Source organism: Temnothorax americanus, unplaced genomic scaffold, assembly GCF_048541705.1.
Source record: "Temnothorax americanus isolate GAGA-0224 unplaced genomic scaffold, ASM4854170v1 Scaffold44, whole genome shotgun sequence".
Classification (NCBI taxonomy): Eukaryota; Metazoa; Arthropoda; class Insecta; order Hymenoptera; family Formicidae; genus Temnothorax; species Temnothorax americanus.
Window position 1 is genome coordinate 563,182 of NW_027509591.1, and position 15,192 is coordinate 578,373.

At 37.4% G+C, this 15,192-nt stretch overlaps 1 protein-coding gene across 1 annotated transcript in view; it reads left to right on the top strand.

The window, feature by feature from the left end:
* Positions 1-7,469, top strand: part of LOC143903171 (uncharacterized) — a 188,981-nt gene extending 181,512 nt beyond the window's left edge. Inside the window, exon 3 of the mRNA XM_077416638.1 lies at positions 7,451-7,469. Coding sequence (XP_077272764.1) covers positions 7,451-7,454 — 4 coding nt within the window. The 3' untranslated portion in view covers positions 7,455-7,469. The remainder of the gene's footprint in view (positions 1-7,450) is intronic.
* Positions 7,470-15,192: the final 7,723 nt, after the last annotated feature.

Here is a 15,192-nt window from a genome sequence, read left to right on the forward strand (position 1 = left end):
TCGGCATTAACGCTAACGACACACGACGAGGTTGAGATAGGCAGAACGGTTTAACATCTTTACGCAACTTAATACTATATGATGTCTTTAAAGCCCTAAACGGTTAAATACTTCAGGAAATTCAATAAATGGTCGCACATTGTTTTTAACAGAAACTTGAGAGCAGCGCATAACTAAATTTAATCTGGTACATTCTATTCGACCGAGTAAATTCTGCCTCAAATTCTTGATCACAAAAATATTAGCGTTCGTTTGTACATTACCATAATGAAGTGACGCTGTAAACATTCCTATACATTTTAATGAATCGCGAGAAGCGCTTTCTAACCTACAATCGACTGGTTGCAATTTCCCGAAAAAACTCTTGTTCTTAAAATATTCACGATCCGCAATTAAAGTCACACCCGCACCGGGATCTAATTGAAAACGCACATCTTCGTCGTTGATCTTTACATCGGCCTGCCACGGGTCCTCTGCCGCCTTATGCAGTTGGTTCACCGTCGCCACAAAGAATGGATCTGTTCGCGAATTATCTTCCACTTGTCGTACTGCAGGTTTTGGCTTGACATCTTCGGTCTTTGCTTCCGTCTTCTTAGTTTTGCATACTTTGGCCCAATGGCCAACTTTCGAGCAATTATTGCACTTTGCGTTCTTCGCCGGGCAAGATTATTTCTTATGTTTCCGGTCGTTACCGCAGCCGTAACATGTCCACGGAGAATTATGACTCTTTCCCTTCTGAGCGTTGCCTTTATTCTTTACTCTATTTACACTTCCTGCACTAGCTGCTTCGAAACGTAATAATTGATTTTGCTTTTGAACTGTTTCGTGGTTTCTACGGCAATTTCCACGGCTTTTTTATAATCCAGCCCATCAACGAGTTGTAATTTTTTGGAAAGACGACGGTCGGCGACACTTTCAACGATTCGGTCGCAAATTAACTGTTCTCGAAAATTCTCGTACTCACAGGAATCCGCCAGTTTGCATAGATCTGCTATGTAATCTTCCATGCTCTCTCTTGGTACTTGCACTCGGATGTTGAACTTTGCACTCTCGTACACGATGTTTCTTCTTCCATAAAAGAATCCGTCGAATCTTTTCTTCACCTTCGAGATATCGCTCGCCTCTGTTGTACTTAAGGTGGTTCATGCATTTAGGTCATATGTACTTAGCCCGGAAAATGTAATATGAAATGAAAGATTAACGTTCCTCGAGTGTATCTGTAAAATTTCGGATTTTTTAACCGATTGGTTCCGGAGATATATGTCCGTAAACTTTGCCAATTTAACGCGGTGGGGGGACCCCTTATCCGAAAAACGAGGTTAAAGCGCTTATGCTGCAAAAATTGCAATACTTCAAAAATAGATAAACGAACCAAAAACGATGCAATAAACATTTTGCAAGATACTGGATGAAAGCCCGAGTTCATTGACCGTACCATATAATAATAAAACGTAATTTTCGATTGAACAAAATCGACAACACGGAACTGATGGCTGGACTCGAGCGGCACTAGCGGCAACTTGGCAACGTCGCACGTGTCAGCTGATGAGTATAGCGCATAGATTCTATTCCTCCATGGTATAGCGCATACCCCAAAATATTCAACGTTTACCATGTTCTGGACGCTGAATAAAGCAAAGGGTGAAACAAAAATATTCTATTTCTGAAAAGATCTACAATACTGAATAAATAAAAGTTTCAATATAATGAAGTTATTGGATGTCCAAATAATTTTAACATGCATCGTTTATTCTATTTATCATAAGTGCATTATATTTAATATCACACATTACGTATATAATATATATAAAGGAAAAAATATTCTTTTTATCAAAATATTTGCACAGATGTGGGGCGCATTGACGATAACATCTTCATCACGGGCTAATTTGCGTATTTCCTATTGAATTTATCACCTCTGCGATGACATTCTGGAGAACTTTCTTATTCTTCGTTACTCTTGGGCGTCCTCCAATATCTTCGCCCAGTAGAAGTTTTATGCCTTTATCGCTCCCTTTTTTATAGGTACGTTGCAAATAATCAAGCGTTATACCTGCTTCTGCTATCTTTCCAATCATGCTCACAGAAATAGAACTCTTCATACAATCCAACGTTAATTTATTAACATTTTTCAAAGCAGACCTTTGACTTATCTGCATCAAAGCGGTCACAGATTTCAAGCTGTCCAACAATTCTTTACGTGTAACTTCAGCTTTATCAACGATTTTCTGGAGAATTTTCACGTCATTCAACGCATTGTGAGCGTCATGCACGACATTCTCGCCCAACAAATCACGTGCCAGATCAACTTGATTAAATTTTAGCTTTGCAGCAGTTCTGGCATGCAATTTTGCTTTTAAAATGCCAAGAGTATCCGCGAAACCGTACACGATGGATATAAAATCGTTCCACAGATTGTTTGCGCGAATATCTCTGATAAGAAACCGAGAATCAAACTTGAATCCGTTGTGGGCAACCAAAGTAATTTCCTTGCCTATGTTACCGAGGAACTGCAGAAAGTTCTGAAGAGCAGCATGAAATGGAATTGTCTCGACCTTTTGTCCATTGAGAAACATTTCTCCGCCGCAGATTGACAAGCCAGTTACCTCGGCAGCCGATTTCAAAATGGCTCTCAACGGCACCATGTACGCATTAAATTCTTGATCTTGATATTTCGCAACAATTTGACAAATTTCCGCGTATTTTAAAGAAAGTCCCGTCGTTTCGAGATCGAAGTAAATTATAGGACTGTCGGCAGGTGCAGCTTTTCTTGCGATAGGGCTATCGATGAGATCCGCTATTCCATCAAATCCACACTCAGACAAGTATGTTATTCCTTCCTTTCTCTCGGCGCTGCTCTTCTTACTGGACCGCTGTTTTTGCAGAAAGAGACGTCGTCTCTTGATTTCCGGCCTTTGCGCTCGTTCTTTTTTCTTAGCTTGATAGTAATCTTTCTTCTTCCGAAAAGCTTCGGTTATTTTACCTGTAGACAGCCCGAGTTTTTGGTTCAAATCGATGACATATTTTGTGCCGATATTCTTCTCGCAGACTGTAGCAGCAACACGAAAGTCAAACGATTCAGAACCAGCGTAGTGGTGAGATTTTGGGTTTTTAGCTGCCACACTCGAATTGAAAGCTTCGTTCGGTTGACTAGACCCACATGGGGCGAGTTTATCTGCATTTTTCCAAAATGCATCAAAAATGGATGTAAGTGCTGCTCTTGTGGTAGATCCAGTGAGTCCTTTGCCTCCCGGTAGCCCATTATGCTTGTAATTCTCGGGATCCTCTTTATACTTGCACCACGCGCCACAGTTTTCGTGCTCATCAAATGCATGGGGTATAATGTTTTTTAAGGCTTTTTCTGTAGCCTCTACATCGCCTATGTTTTTTTTCAAAGCACATCCGAAACAGTATTTTAGGTATTCTATCACGTCTCTTGGAAGTTTTTGCAACCACAAAGCTTTGCTCAACTTCTTTGTAGCGTGATTTAAATCGGACCACTTGGTTACCGGATGGCTGCATTCACGACGGACTGCAGCAATTGTGGAGCTATCATCGTCACCAATAAGTGTGTCCAATTTGACGTTATTCTCTTCGAAATCTTCATTTTTTGCAATAATTTCTACTGCTATATCTGATTCCATTGCTTTTGCACTCCTGGTCCAATTGAGCCGACAGTCGTGATCTTCTGGGCTATGCCCCGCTTGACACTTTTGGCAGTGCTTAACCCGAGTCGACCATCCAAGAATCTTTCCTGAATTCGAGCCAATTAAAGATCCGAGAGCTAAGAGAAATGGAAAGAATTTATGGAATCAGGAGTAGAATATACGGTTTCATATTTATTTCATTTCTTTTGCGAGATGATAAAAATATTTTAAAAAACACACGTCATATTTTGAATATAGAAAAATATATCTAATGTAAATATCCTATACATTTATATTATTGTATATAGTAATTATTCTATAAAGTTATATTATTGTACATAGTAATTATTGTATAAAGTATTATTTATTTCATTATTCTAAAATTGTTGTATATAGTTGTATATATAAGTTATATATATAATCGTAGTTGTATGTACACTATTACGCGTTTAGCCTGCGTTTCAATCATTTGCAACTGAAACATCAGAAATACCTGCTAAACTATCATATGAGTGACCATTTCCACGCTTTGGCCAGGCAGCATCGTAGGAAGCTGCGATCATTACAGGATCGTTACTTCGTGGTTGCCTCGATCTAGAATTAATGTTTCTCTTTTTAAATGCATGCGTTGAGGGATAGATGTCAGTCATATAACACTTTAGCTTACGTGTCTGCAGCAATAGAAACCTCTTTTTCTATTTTTATTGCCTCGGCACAACTCTCCTTAGCAGTTGCTTCGATAGCGACCCCAACTAAACGTTCGTAACGTTTTAATAACGTAGAATGGACCGATGGAATGTTCATGGTTGACAAGAAAGTGTTCAACTGCGTTACACCAATGTCTGCATCGATGACTTCTAAAATATTGTATATTATAAATTTGTCGAGAGACAATCATATTGGATCCGACGATATTCACCTACCTATAGCTCCTTTGTAATTATTCTCAAACATCATTTTACGATTATCGCTGACATATTTTGCCCGATTACAAGTTGCGACTGTTTTTATTTTGGTGCAATTTGGACACCGCACTTTGAAGGTGCTTGCCAAACCGCATATGGTTTCACTTTCTACGTGCCGAAACTAAAGTGCTTTATTGCAGGATTTGCACCATAAATCCTCCGCCACTTGCGTGATATTCACGATTCGCTGACCTTCGACTTTATTTATGTCAGATGCTAATTTTCTTTTTTTGGCTCCGGCGACGACATTGTTTTTCCACGCAATTTTCCGTTTCGTCTCGAAACGTCCCTTATGTCGAGGCTGCTCGTTCCAACTCATATTTCACACTTTTATCTACGTACTACACTAGGTTATGTAGATCGCGACGACGCGAGGACTGCTGACTCAGCTGACTGCAACGTTGCCGCTGCTGTTGTACATACTATATTCACACGGCTCACAACTCTAGTAAAAGATGTGACTTTCGTCTCAATATTTTAATTGCGTAGAGGTCGTATAACATTAAAGATGCCATAAATAATAAATCTAATTATATGCTGATTTTTACGGACAAAAATTACACTTATTTATCAGTAATAAGAATAGTTGCCTATTTGACTTGCAAGTACTGCATGAACCACCTTAATCCAAATGAAGTGAAGATGGTTTCCGCCCGTGGTCCCATGGCATACAGTAATGAATTTACCTGGTGCTCAGATTCCTTCACACCTGCCACTATACAGTAGCGATTAAATCGAGACTTATATGTGTCCCACTGCTCGGGTTTATTAAAGTCAAATGGCTCAGGCAAAGCCACACCCGGTTGCACGATCACTGTGTCCGCCATTTTTGTAATTCGTTGCTCGTTCGTGCACGTGCTACAATATACTTAGAGGTTGTTATCTTTTTTCTCAAGATTTTCTTGTTTCATCGACAACTCCTACTTTTAAGGCGCAAGTACGACGCTGCCACCATGTATTATACGTCTCTTGTGACCGTATAACTTCGCACGTTATCAGTAAGGGCTTAGGGAAAGAGAACTGTCCTCCTTGGCTGTAGACCATTAACTGCTTTATTTATTTCCTCCTCCATGCTCTACCAACCTGAGACTATCGACGCGCCCTCTCTCTATCTACTCAGCGCCACCACTTCGTTACCAACCTACGACTATCGACGCGCCCTCTCTCTATCTACTCAACGCCACTACTTGCTATCACCGCCACGCGGTACATTCAAATTACCCAATACCACATTGTATAACATAATTATCTCTCGAACGATCGCATCAAAAGTTGAAATAGGAACAGTCGCATGAGATGTAGGTTGCACCCTAAAGTATTTCCTTCGTAAATGTCAACAACAAAAATTTTCTTTACTTTTCTCTTCGATTTTATGAAATTTTTTAGATCTATTTTTAAAAAATGTAATTTCTGTAGTATAAAAAATTTAATTTTAATGAAAAAGAAAAAAGCTTCAACAATCGTAAAATTTTTCCATGTCGTGATCATAAAAATAAAATAGCTAGGGTGTTGCCTACACCCTACGCGATCTTTCGAGAGTTATACAGAAACTTCCCTGGTAATTATTTAATACACGTATAGTAGTGTATATGTTGTTACCTAAAAAAAAAAAAGAAAGTGGTAGTATTATACCTCGAAAAAACCTAAGTAACAAGTGGTAGATCTTTATATCTCGAAAATCTCGAAAAAATCTAAGCAGTAGTATCTTTATTTCCGAAAAATTATAACCCAAGTGATACACGTCACAAAATTATGTTACCTTATCAAAAAGAAGAGTCGCGTTTCAAGTGATCTATTACAATTACAAAAAAGAAATGATATCTCTTTAAGTTAGAGCGCCAATTACAGAGAGAACATGTATATTGCCTCAAAAAATAATTGTTGCACTACATTGAAAAATCTTTACATTGTGTCAATTAGAAAAGAATGTATAATAACAATTTTATAAGATTAAAAAATTTTATTTAAATTTAACAAGGGAATACAAGATATTTAAATACAAAGTTATTTACATGTGTATTTTTTAATGGCCACAAAGAATTACAGAAGTAACAGTACAAAATAAAAATATTTTATTAAAATACATAAATTTTTCTTGTAAAAAAACTTGGCGCTGCTAGACCTCGAAATTTTAAATAAATAAATAAACTTATTCTATACTTAATTATAAGCCGCATTATCCGCCGTCCGCGTAGTCACGCACACCCATATCACTCACTCCCACATCCACGCTGATAATCATTTAATATTACTCCCATTGTATTCTTCTCTGAATTATTTTTATTTATTGTTGTTTTTATTTATTTAAAATTTCGAGGTCTAGCAGCGCCAAGTTTTTTTACAAGAAAAATTTATGTATTTTAATAAATATTTTTATTTTGTACTGTTACTTCTGTAATTCTTTGTGGCCATTAAAAAATACACATGTAAATAATTTTGTATTTAAATATCTTGTATTCCCTTGTTAAATTTAAATAAAATTTTTTAATCTTATAAAATTGTTATTATACATTCTTTTCTAATTGACACAATGTAAAGATTTTTCAATGTAGTGCAACAATTATTTTTTGAGGCAATATACATGTTCTCTCTGTAATTGGCGCTCTAACTTAAAGAGATATCATTTCTTTTTTGTAATTGTAATAGATCACTTGAAACGCGACTCTTCTTTTGATAAGGTAACATAATTTTGTGACGTGTATCACTTGGGTTATAATTTTTCGGAAATAAAGATACTACTGCTTAGATTTTTTCGAGATTTTCGAGATATAAAGATCTACCACTTGTTACTTAGGTTTTTTCGAGGTATAATACTACCACTTTCTTTTTTTTTTTTAGGTAACAACATATACACTACTATACGTGTACTTGGCGCCTTTTTTTACCTTTTTTTAAAAAAGGTAATTTTGTGCGGATATCACGCCTTTTGTAGTATATTACGCATTGTATAAACAGTATGTACAGGATAAAGCTATTTGGAGGTATAATACTACCACTTTGTTTTTTTCGAGGTAACAACATAACAGGGTAACAACATAATACATATACACTATTATGCGTGTACTTGGCGCTCATTTTACCTTTTTTTTAAAAAGGTAATTTTGTACGGATATCACGCCTTTTTGTAGTGTTACGCAACTTAATCTTATAAACAATATATCTTATAATTTCATAAACCGTATATAATACAAGGTATGAAGCTAAAAGTGTTACGGACTATTATTTCTAAAGAAAACAACAATTTAATATTTTGCTCAGTTTTTAAAAAATAATAATCTGTAACCCTTTTAGTTGTACACCTTGTATATATTTTTCAATTTCAACATAAAACATAATCGCAATAAAGCATGATTAATGTTAATAAGTCGTTAACTGTAAAATTCTTTATTTATTTTTATTTGCGTGTCTTACTGAATGTTGTTCGCAACTGTATATGTACCGATATCTTCAGGTATCGATATTTTTGATAATTATTTTTACGTCAGACATAATTTTAATTCATCCAATTTTTATTATGTCTAAACATAATTTTTGTCCAATTTTTATTATGTCTAGACATAATTTTAATTCAGCGATTATTATTATGTCATGACATAATTTTAATTCTGCCGCTAGGGAAATTTTAAGTCGATTTTTATGAATCAAGCTTGAATTCAATGTTTAGGTGTCCCAGGTTGCCGATGACGAGGTCCACATAGCGCGCTCTATAGTTTTCGGTGTCCAGGTGTATTAATACCTTGAATTCGATGGCCACGTGTTCCAAGTTGCCGATGACGAGGTCCACATAGTGCGCTTCGTAGTTTTCGGTGTCTACATGTATTAATACCTCGAATTCGATATCTACGTGTCCTACATTGGGTGCGTTCAGCCGATACTTTGCTAGCCTAGCAATCGTGAGCAGTCGCTCGTTTTCGCTCGTTTCCTCTTTTTTGACTTACTGGATTAAAAAGAGAAGAAACGAGCAAAAACGAGCAACTGCTCACGATTGCTAGGCTAGCGGAGTATCGGCTGAACGCACCCATTCAGATTTAAAGTTATTAATACACCTAGACACCAAAAACTATGAAGCGCATTATGTGGACCTCGTCATCAGCAACCTGGGACACCTAGACATCAATTTCAAGGTATTAATACACGTAGACACCGAAAACTACGGAGCGCAATATGTGGACCTTGTCATCGGCAACCTGGGACACCTAAACATTGAATTCAACATATTATTACACCTGGACACCAAAAACTACGAAGCGCACTATCTGGATCTCGTCATCGGCAACCTGGGACACGTGGACACCGAAAACTACGGAGCGCACTATGTGGACCTTGTCATCGGCAACCTGGGATACCTAGACATCGAATTCAACGTACGATTACACCTGGACACCGAAAACTATGAAGCGCACTATCTGGATCTTGTCATCGGCAACCTGGGACACGTAAACATTGAATTCAAGGTATTAATACACGTAGACACCAAAAACTACGGAGCGCACTATGTGGACCTTGTCATCGGCAACCTGGGACACCTAGACGTCGCATTTAACGTACGATTACACCTGGACACCAAAAACTATGAAGCGCATTATCTGGATCCCGTCATCGGCAACCTGGGACACGTGGACATCGAATTCAAGATATTAATACACGTAGACACCAAAAACTACGGAGCGCACTGTGTGGACCTCGTCATCGGCAACCTGGGACACGTAGACATCGCATTCAACGTATTATTACACCTGGACACCGAAAACTACGAAGCGCACTGTGTGGACCTCGTCATCGGCAACCTGAGACACGTGGACATCGAATTCAAGGTATTAATACACGTAGACACCGAAAACTACGGAGCGCACTATGTGGACCTCGTCATCGGCAACCTGGGACACCTAGACATCGAATTCAACGTACGATTACACCTGGACACCGAAAACTATGAAGCGCACTATCTGGATCTTGTCATCGGCAACCTGGGACACGTGAACATTGAATTCAAGGTATTAATACACGTAGACACCAAAAACTACGGAGCGCACTATGTGGACCTTGTCATCGGCAACCTGGGACACCTAGACATCGCATTCAACGTACGATTACACTTGGACATCAAAAACTATGAAGCGCATTATCTGGATCCCGTCATCGGCAACCTGGGACACGTGGACATCGAATTCAAGATATTAATACACGTAGACACCAAAAACTACGGAGCGCACTATGTGGACCTCGTCATCGGCAACCTGGGACACGTAGACATCGAATTCAACGTATTATTACACCTGGACACCGAAAACTATGAAGCGCACTGTGTGGACCTCGTCATCGGCAACCTGGGACACGTGGACATCGAATTCAACGTATTATTACACCTGGACACCGAAAACTACGAAGCGCACTGTGTGGACCTCGTCATCGGCAACCTGGGACACGTGGACATCGAATTCAAGGTATTAATACACGTAGACACCGAAAACTACGGAGCGCACTATGTGGACCTCGTCATCGGCAACCTGGGACACCTAGACATCGAATTCAACGTACGATTACACCTGGACACCGAAAACTATGAAGCGCACTATCTGGATCTTGTCATCGGCAACCTGGGACACGTGAACATTGAATTCAAGGTATTAATACACGTAGACACCAAAAACTACGGAGCGCACTATGTGGACCTTGTCATCGGCAACCTGGGACACCTAGACATCGCATTCAACGTACGATTACACCTGGACACCGAAAACTATGAAGCGCATTATGTGGATCCCGTCATCGACAACCTGGGACACGTGGACATCGAATTCAAGATATTAATACACGTAGACACCAAAAACTACGGAGCGCACTATGTGGACCTTGTCATCGGCAACCTGGGACACGTAGACATCGAATTCAACGTATTATTACACCTGGTCACCGAAAACTATAAAGCGCACTATCTGGACCTTGTCATCGGCAACCTGGGATACATAGACATCAAATTCAAGCTTGATTCATAAGAATCGACTTAAAAATTCCCTAGCGGCACTTTCTGCCAAGCATAGAGAACCTACTTTTCCGTTGACTCAATATTTATTATATATATACCTAATTTTTACTTAAATAGAAATCTTCCTCCTGACCGATAAATTTATCGACCTAATTTTGAAATACGCGCGCGATATCGAAACTGGCGATACCTGCGCCGCCAGCGTCGAAAAAGTGAAAGTGACGTTTCTCTGATAGATCGTGGCGTTAGGAGGAAGAGGAGGAGGAGGAGGAGGAGTATCTTAAAAATAAATTTTCACATTTGGACTTTGCGTCGCAATATCTCCGCTCGTAAGGCACGTAGCGGAATATTATGAGAGAAACCCCCCCCTAATTGGACCCCAAGCTATCGATCAAGCCTACTTAGAACTTGATCCGTTCACTCGTTATCGAGATCTCAACATCTCGGGTACTCGCAACCCGTCACGTCGCGTAAAAGAGTCACGGTCGGTCTCGCTCCGCGTGTACTTGGCGCGAGACACTACCGTGTCTCTTGATACCCATTTTTAATTTTTCCAACTCAAGGTCATTCTGTAATTTTAATTTCTGGAGCTCTGTACTTTTTTCAATTTTTAACTTCTCAAGTTCAAATTGCCGGTCTTCACTTTTTTTGTCTTTCTATGTCTGCCGTCCACTTCTCACGTTCGAAGTTTAATTGCTGCTGCTTAAATTCTTGTTCTATTTGGAATCGTGTCTGGTGTTCAGCATGCATCTGTTCCTCCTTTGCCTTTTCCCAATTCAGACGTTTCTCTTCAACAGCAATTCTTGCTTTCATAGAATTTTCTAGCGCCGCTGCAGCAGACTTAATAGGGCTTTTTCGTAATCTTTTCTTTAAAGGTTCATCCTCTGACGTCGATGTAGTGGGTGTTTCAACAACGCGTTCAATAATTGGCAAATTCGCAGTATCTATATCATCAGGTAGGTTCAGGAGTGTATCATCAATTGTATGATCATTTGTATAAGTTTCTATTTCCAAACTTGTTCCCTCACCATCCAACTCAATATCATCACTATGATGGATGTAAGGAGGATTGATGTGAGGCTTGTCACCGAGGATTTCGTCCAACTCGAAAAAGAATTTACAACGCTTGATTAGCTCCACTAAAAGTTAAAATATGTATCAAATAAGCATAATCATTAACGTCATTTATAGTTTATAAAACGAATTAATCATATAACGCTTAATGAATTATATAATCATATATACTTGTTACAGTATCACTTCCTGTCTCGACATTTTTTTTGAAGAATGCCTTGTCTAGTTTTGTTTCGCCATTCCAAAGCTTTATTGTACGATGCCTTCATATTCTTCATATGTTGAACAAGCTTAGCATTGTTAATATTCTCAAAAAGTGGAAACTGGTGAATGCGTAAGAAATTTTTGTAGTACTCAGGTGCGGTTGGCTTCTGGAAAACCATTTTAAATGTTTAAAAATGTAAGTGAAAGTTTTAAATATATACCCAGTAAACATCGAGCATCAGTTACATTGCATCTGTGTTACAATTCCTCACTCAACAATATATAAATGCAATATAACATATGTGTTATATTATATTTACATTGTTGAGTGGGAAATTATAGATGCAATGTAGTTGATGCTCGGTGTTTACTGGGTATTTGAATATTCACTGATGTAATAGCCAATTTTGCCCATTTACTTCGAATTGTCTTTCTATGGATATGCCGTCCTTGGCGTAATCTAAAATCGCTTTCTCCATTTCTTTAGTCCACTTCTGGCGAGGATTAATCAATACACGTGACTTTTTTTGATTCTTTAAATGAGATTAAAAAAGTGTAACGATGCGCCCCAAAACGCATCATTCCTGGCGAGCATCAGCCGGATGCCGCCCGGCCGAACACCCGCCGGGCGAGACAAGGCACGATGTGCCCTTTTTTAAACTAATCATCTCGCGTATCAGCAAACGGACTTAGCGCGGCAACCGACTCGGAGCGCCGAGCGGTGCCGAAAACGGCCGAGAGCCACCGAACGCAATCGCGGCGTCGGGGCGCCGTACTTCCCGAACGCTCCACCGCTCCATCCCGGCGCGCGCGATTGCCGTCGCGTATAGAGTCCCTTTATAAGAGTCTGGACAGACTGGTCCTTATTTTCATTGGACGTGCAACACCATGGCGGAACCAATCACGAGCGATAAATGGAGGCCCTCTCAGGGCGCGTATTATGGAACTTTCCGAAATGGATTCTGATCGGAATTGTTATTTCCTACATTTCTATTATGTTTTCAGGGAAAACAGCATAATTTCGATCAGAATCCATTCCGAAAAGTTCCATAATACATGCCAGTACACACTAAAGCGGGGAGTACACACTTCTGCATAACGCATAATGCGTAAGCATAAGAAAATTGATTGGTCTATTTTTTTATGCACATGTGTATGGACCAATCAATTTTCTTATACTTACGCATTATGCGTTATGCAGAAATGTGTGCTCCCCGCTTAACAATATCGTTACGTGCTTTGCTACAGTGTTATATGTATATCTGTGCAAAGCACGAAATTATGTTGTTAACATTTATACTGAATAGGTGTCTTATAATTAAAAATAAAGAATTACGAAATTAACAAAAAATGACATTAATGTCAAAATATTTTTATTAAAAGTTTGAAAAAGAAAATATTTAAATATATTTTTACATTTTATATGTATAATACAGTGAATATATCTTATAATATACTTTATAATATATAAATATCTCTACTATACCTTATACAATATACTAATCTAACTACTTAATTATTGAATGCATACTCATAGTTTTACTATTGTAAGCATTTAAAATTCCTTTTTTGCATTCAATTTTAACTCTATATAAAATAAAACGTTTCATTATTTTTTCGAAAATATTGTGGCAATTTAACAATGTATCACATTGAATGTGTTTCAGTTTAACTATATAAAATTTAACGAAATCAACTTTTGCGTATTTCAAATGAGGTAAATAACGTCGTATTTCAATTTCCATATGATAAAAAAATCTAAAAGTTTCATCATTCACGAAAAACAATGTATTTGGTTTATAACATCTAAGGCGAAGTAATGCAGAATATTGTGAACTACCATTATATGTTGTGGATCCAGCAGAATTTATACATTGTTTACAAACTTTAGTTAATTTCGAAACTCTAGTTAAAATGTATCCACATATGCCATACAATGAATTTAATTCTTTTTTTGATATACCTATAACTTTATTTTCTATTCCAGGAGGAAGGACAGGAGAAATTTCTTCAAATTGATTATAATTAGTTTTAGCTGGCCGTCTTAAAAAATCAGCAATGAAAGAACCTTCATCTTGGTCATAATTTGTATTTTGTAACGTTTGTAAGTACTGAGAAACCATCAGAACTTTTAAACTGTGTTTAAACTGTAAAGCGTTCGGAATTGGAAATTTTTTTCTAATATTTGAGAAAAGATTTTCCACGCAGTCTTGAGAAAATCGACCAGCAAGAACGTACGAATATCCTCGTTTATTAATTAAATAATTAGTAAGTTCAATTACAGATTTGTAGTTATTAAAATGCCTCTTTGGACTGGTTTAAATCGCTGATCTGAACCAATTTTTACATCACGGAATAACTCAATTACCGAATTTAGGAACTGTATGCTTTCATTAAATTTATTTTGTGTTCTTTCATTGTTTTCTTTTTTACCTAAAGCCATCATAGGACTTCGTGCAGTTATTAATCCAAACCATTTAGACATTATTTCAGTAAATTTTGCTGTTGTTTCATATTTTTTATTACCATTTTCATGGTCCATATAATTAAATGCACCACTCACATATCTATTTAACATATTCACTGCGTGACCAACTTTCATTTTATTAAACGTTGTCGTTTTAATAACATTTTCATTTAACTTTGGTGCAAGTTTTAAATGATAATCTTTTTGTTCGGCTACTAATTCTTTAAAATGTTCAAATTGTACAATATCAGAAGATAACTTTAAAGTTTTTACAAATTTTTCAGGCAATAATATAACTTTATTATTAATCAGACAGACTCGGAGATTCTTAAATAGATGTGGAGCGTCAGCAAAGAAAAATAATCTACGTGATTCATCAACTGGATGAGATATTGAATTTACAATTTCACCATACCTACTAGCAGATACGTTTCCAAAAGCTCTCCACATTGCTTGGTTTACTCCACCCATATCGGATGTAATACTGTGCACATAAAGACCAATTAATTCTGCTTTTCTAATAATTTCTTCAATGATAGGTTTCAGTTTAACACCATCAAATCCGTTTGGAGTAAAATAATACCCTACGACTTGTTTCCATCTAGTAAAAATGCCAGCAAGCATTATGACCAAACCATGCGTTGCTTCTGTTTTTTTCCTATACAATTTAAATGTGAAAATAATACAAAGAATGAAATAATGCAAAGAATGAAATGTGAAATATGAAAGTATACATATTTATAGGTAGGTGTTTCATGCGCCATAAAATGTAAGAAAATTGAAAAATATATAATATAGGAAAAATGTTAACAAATGAATAAAACTTGTTACAGAAAAGAAGCATGCAAA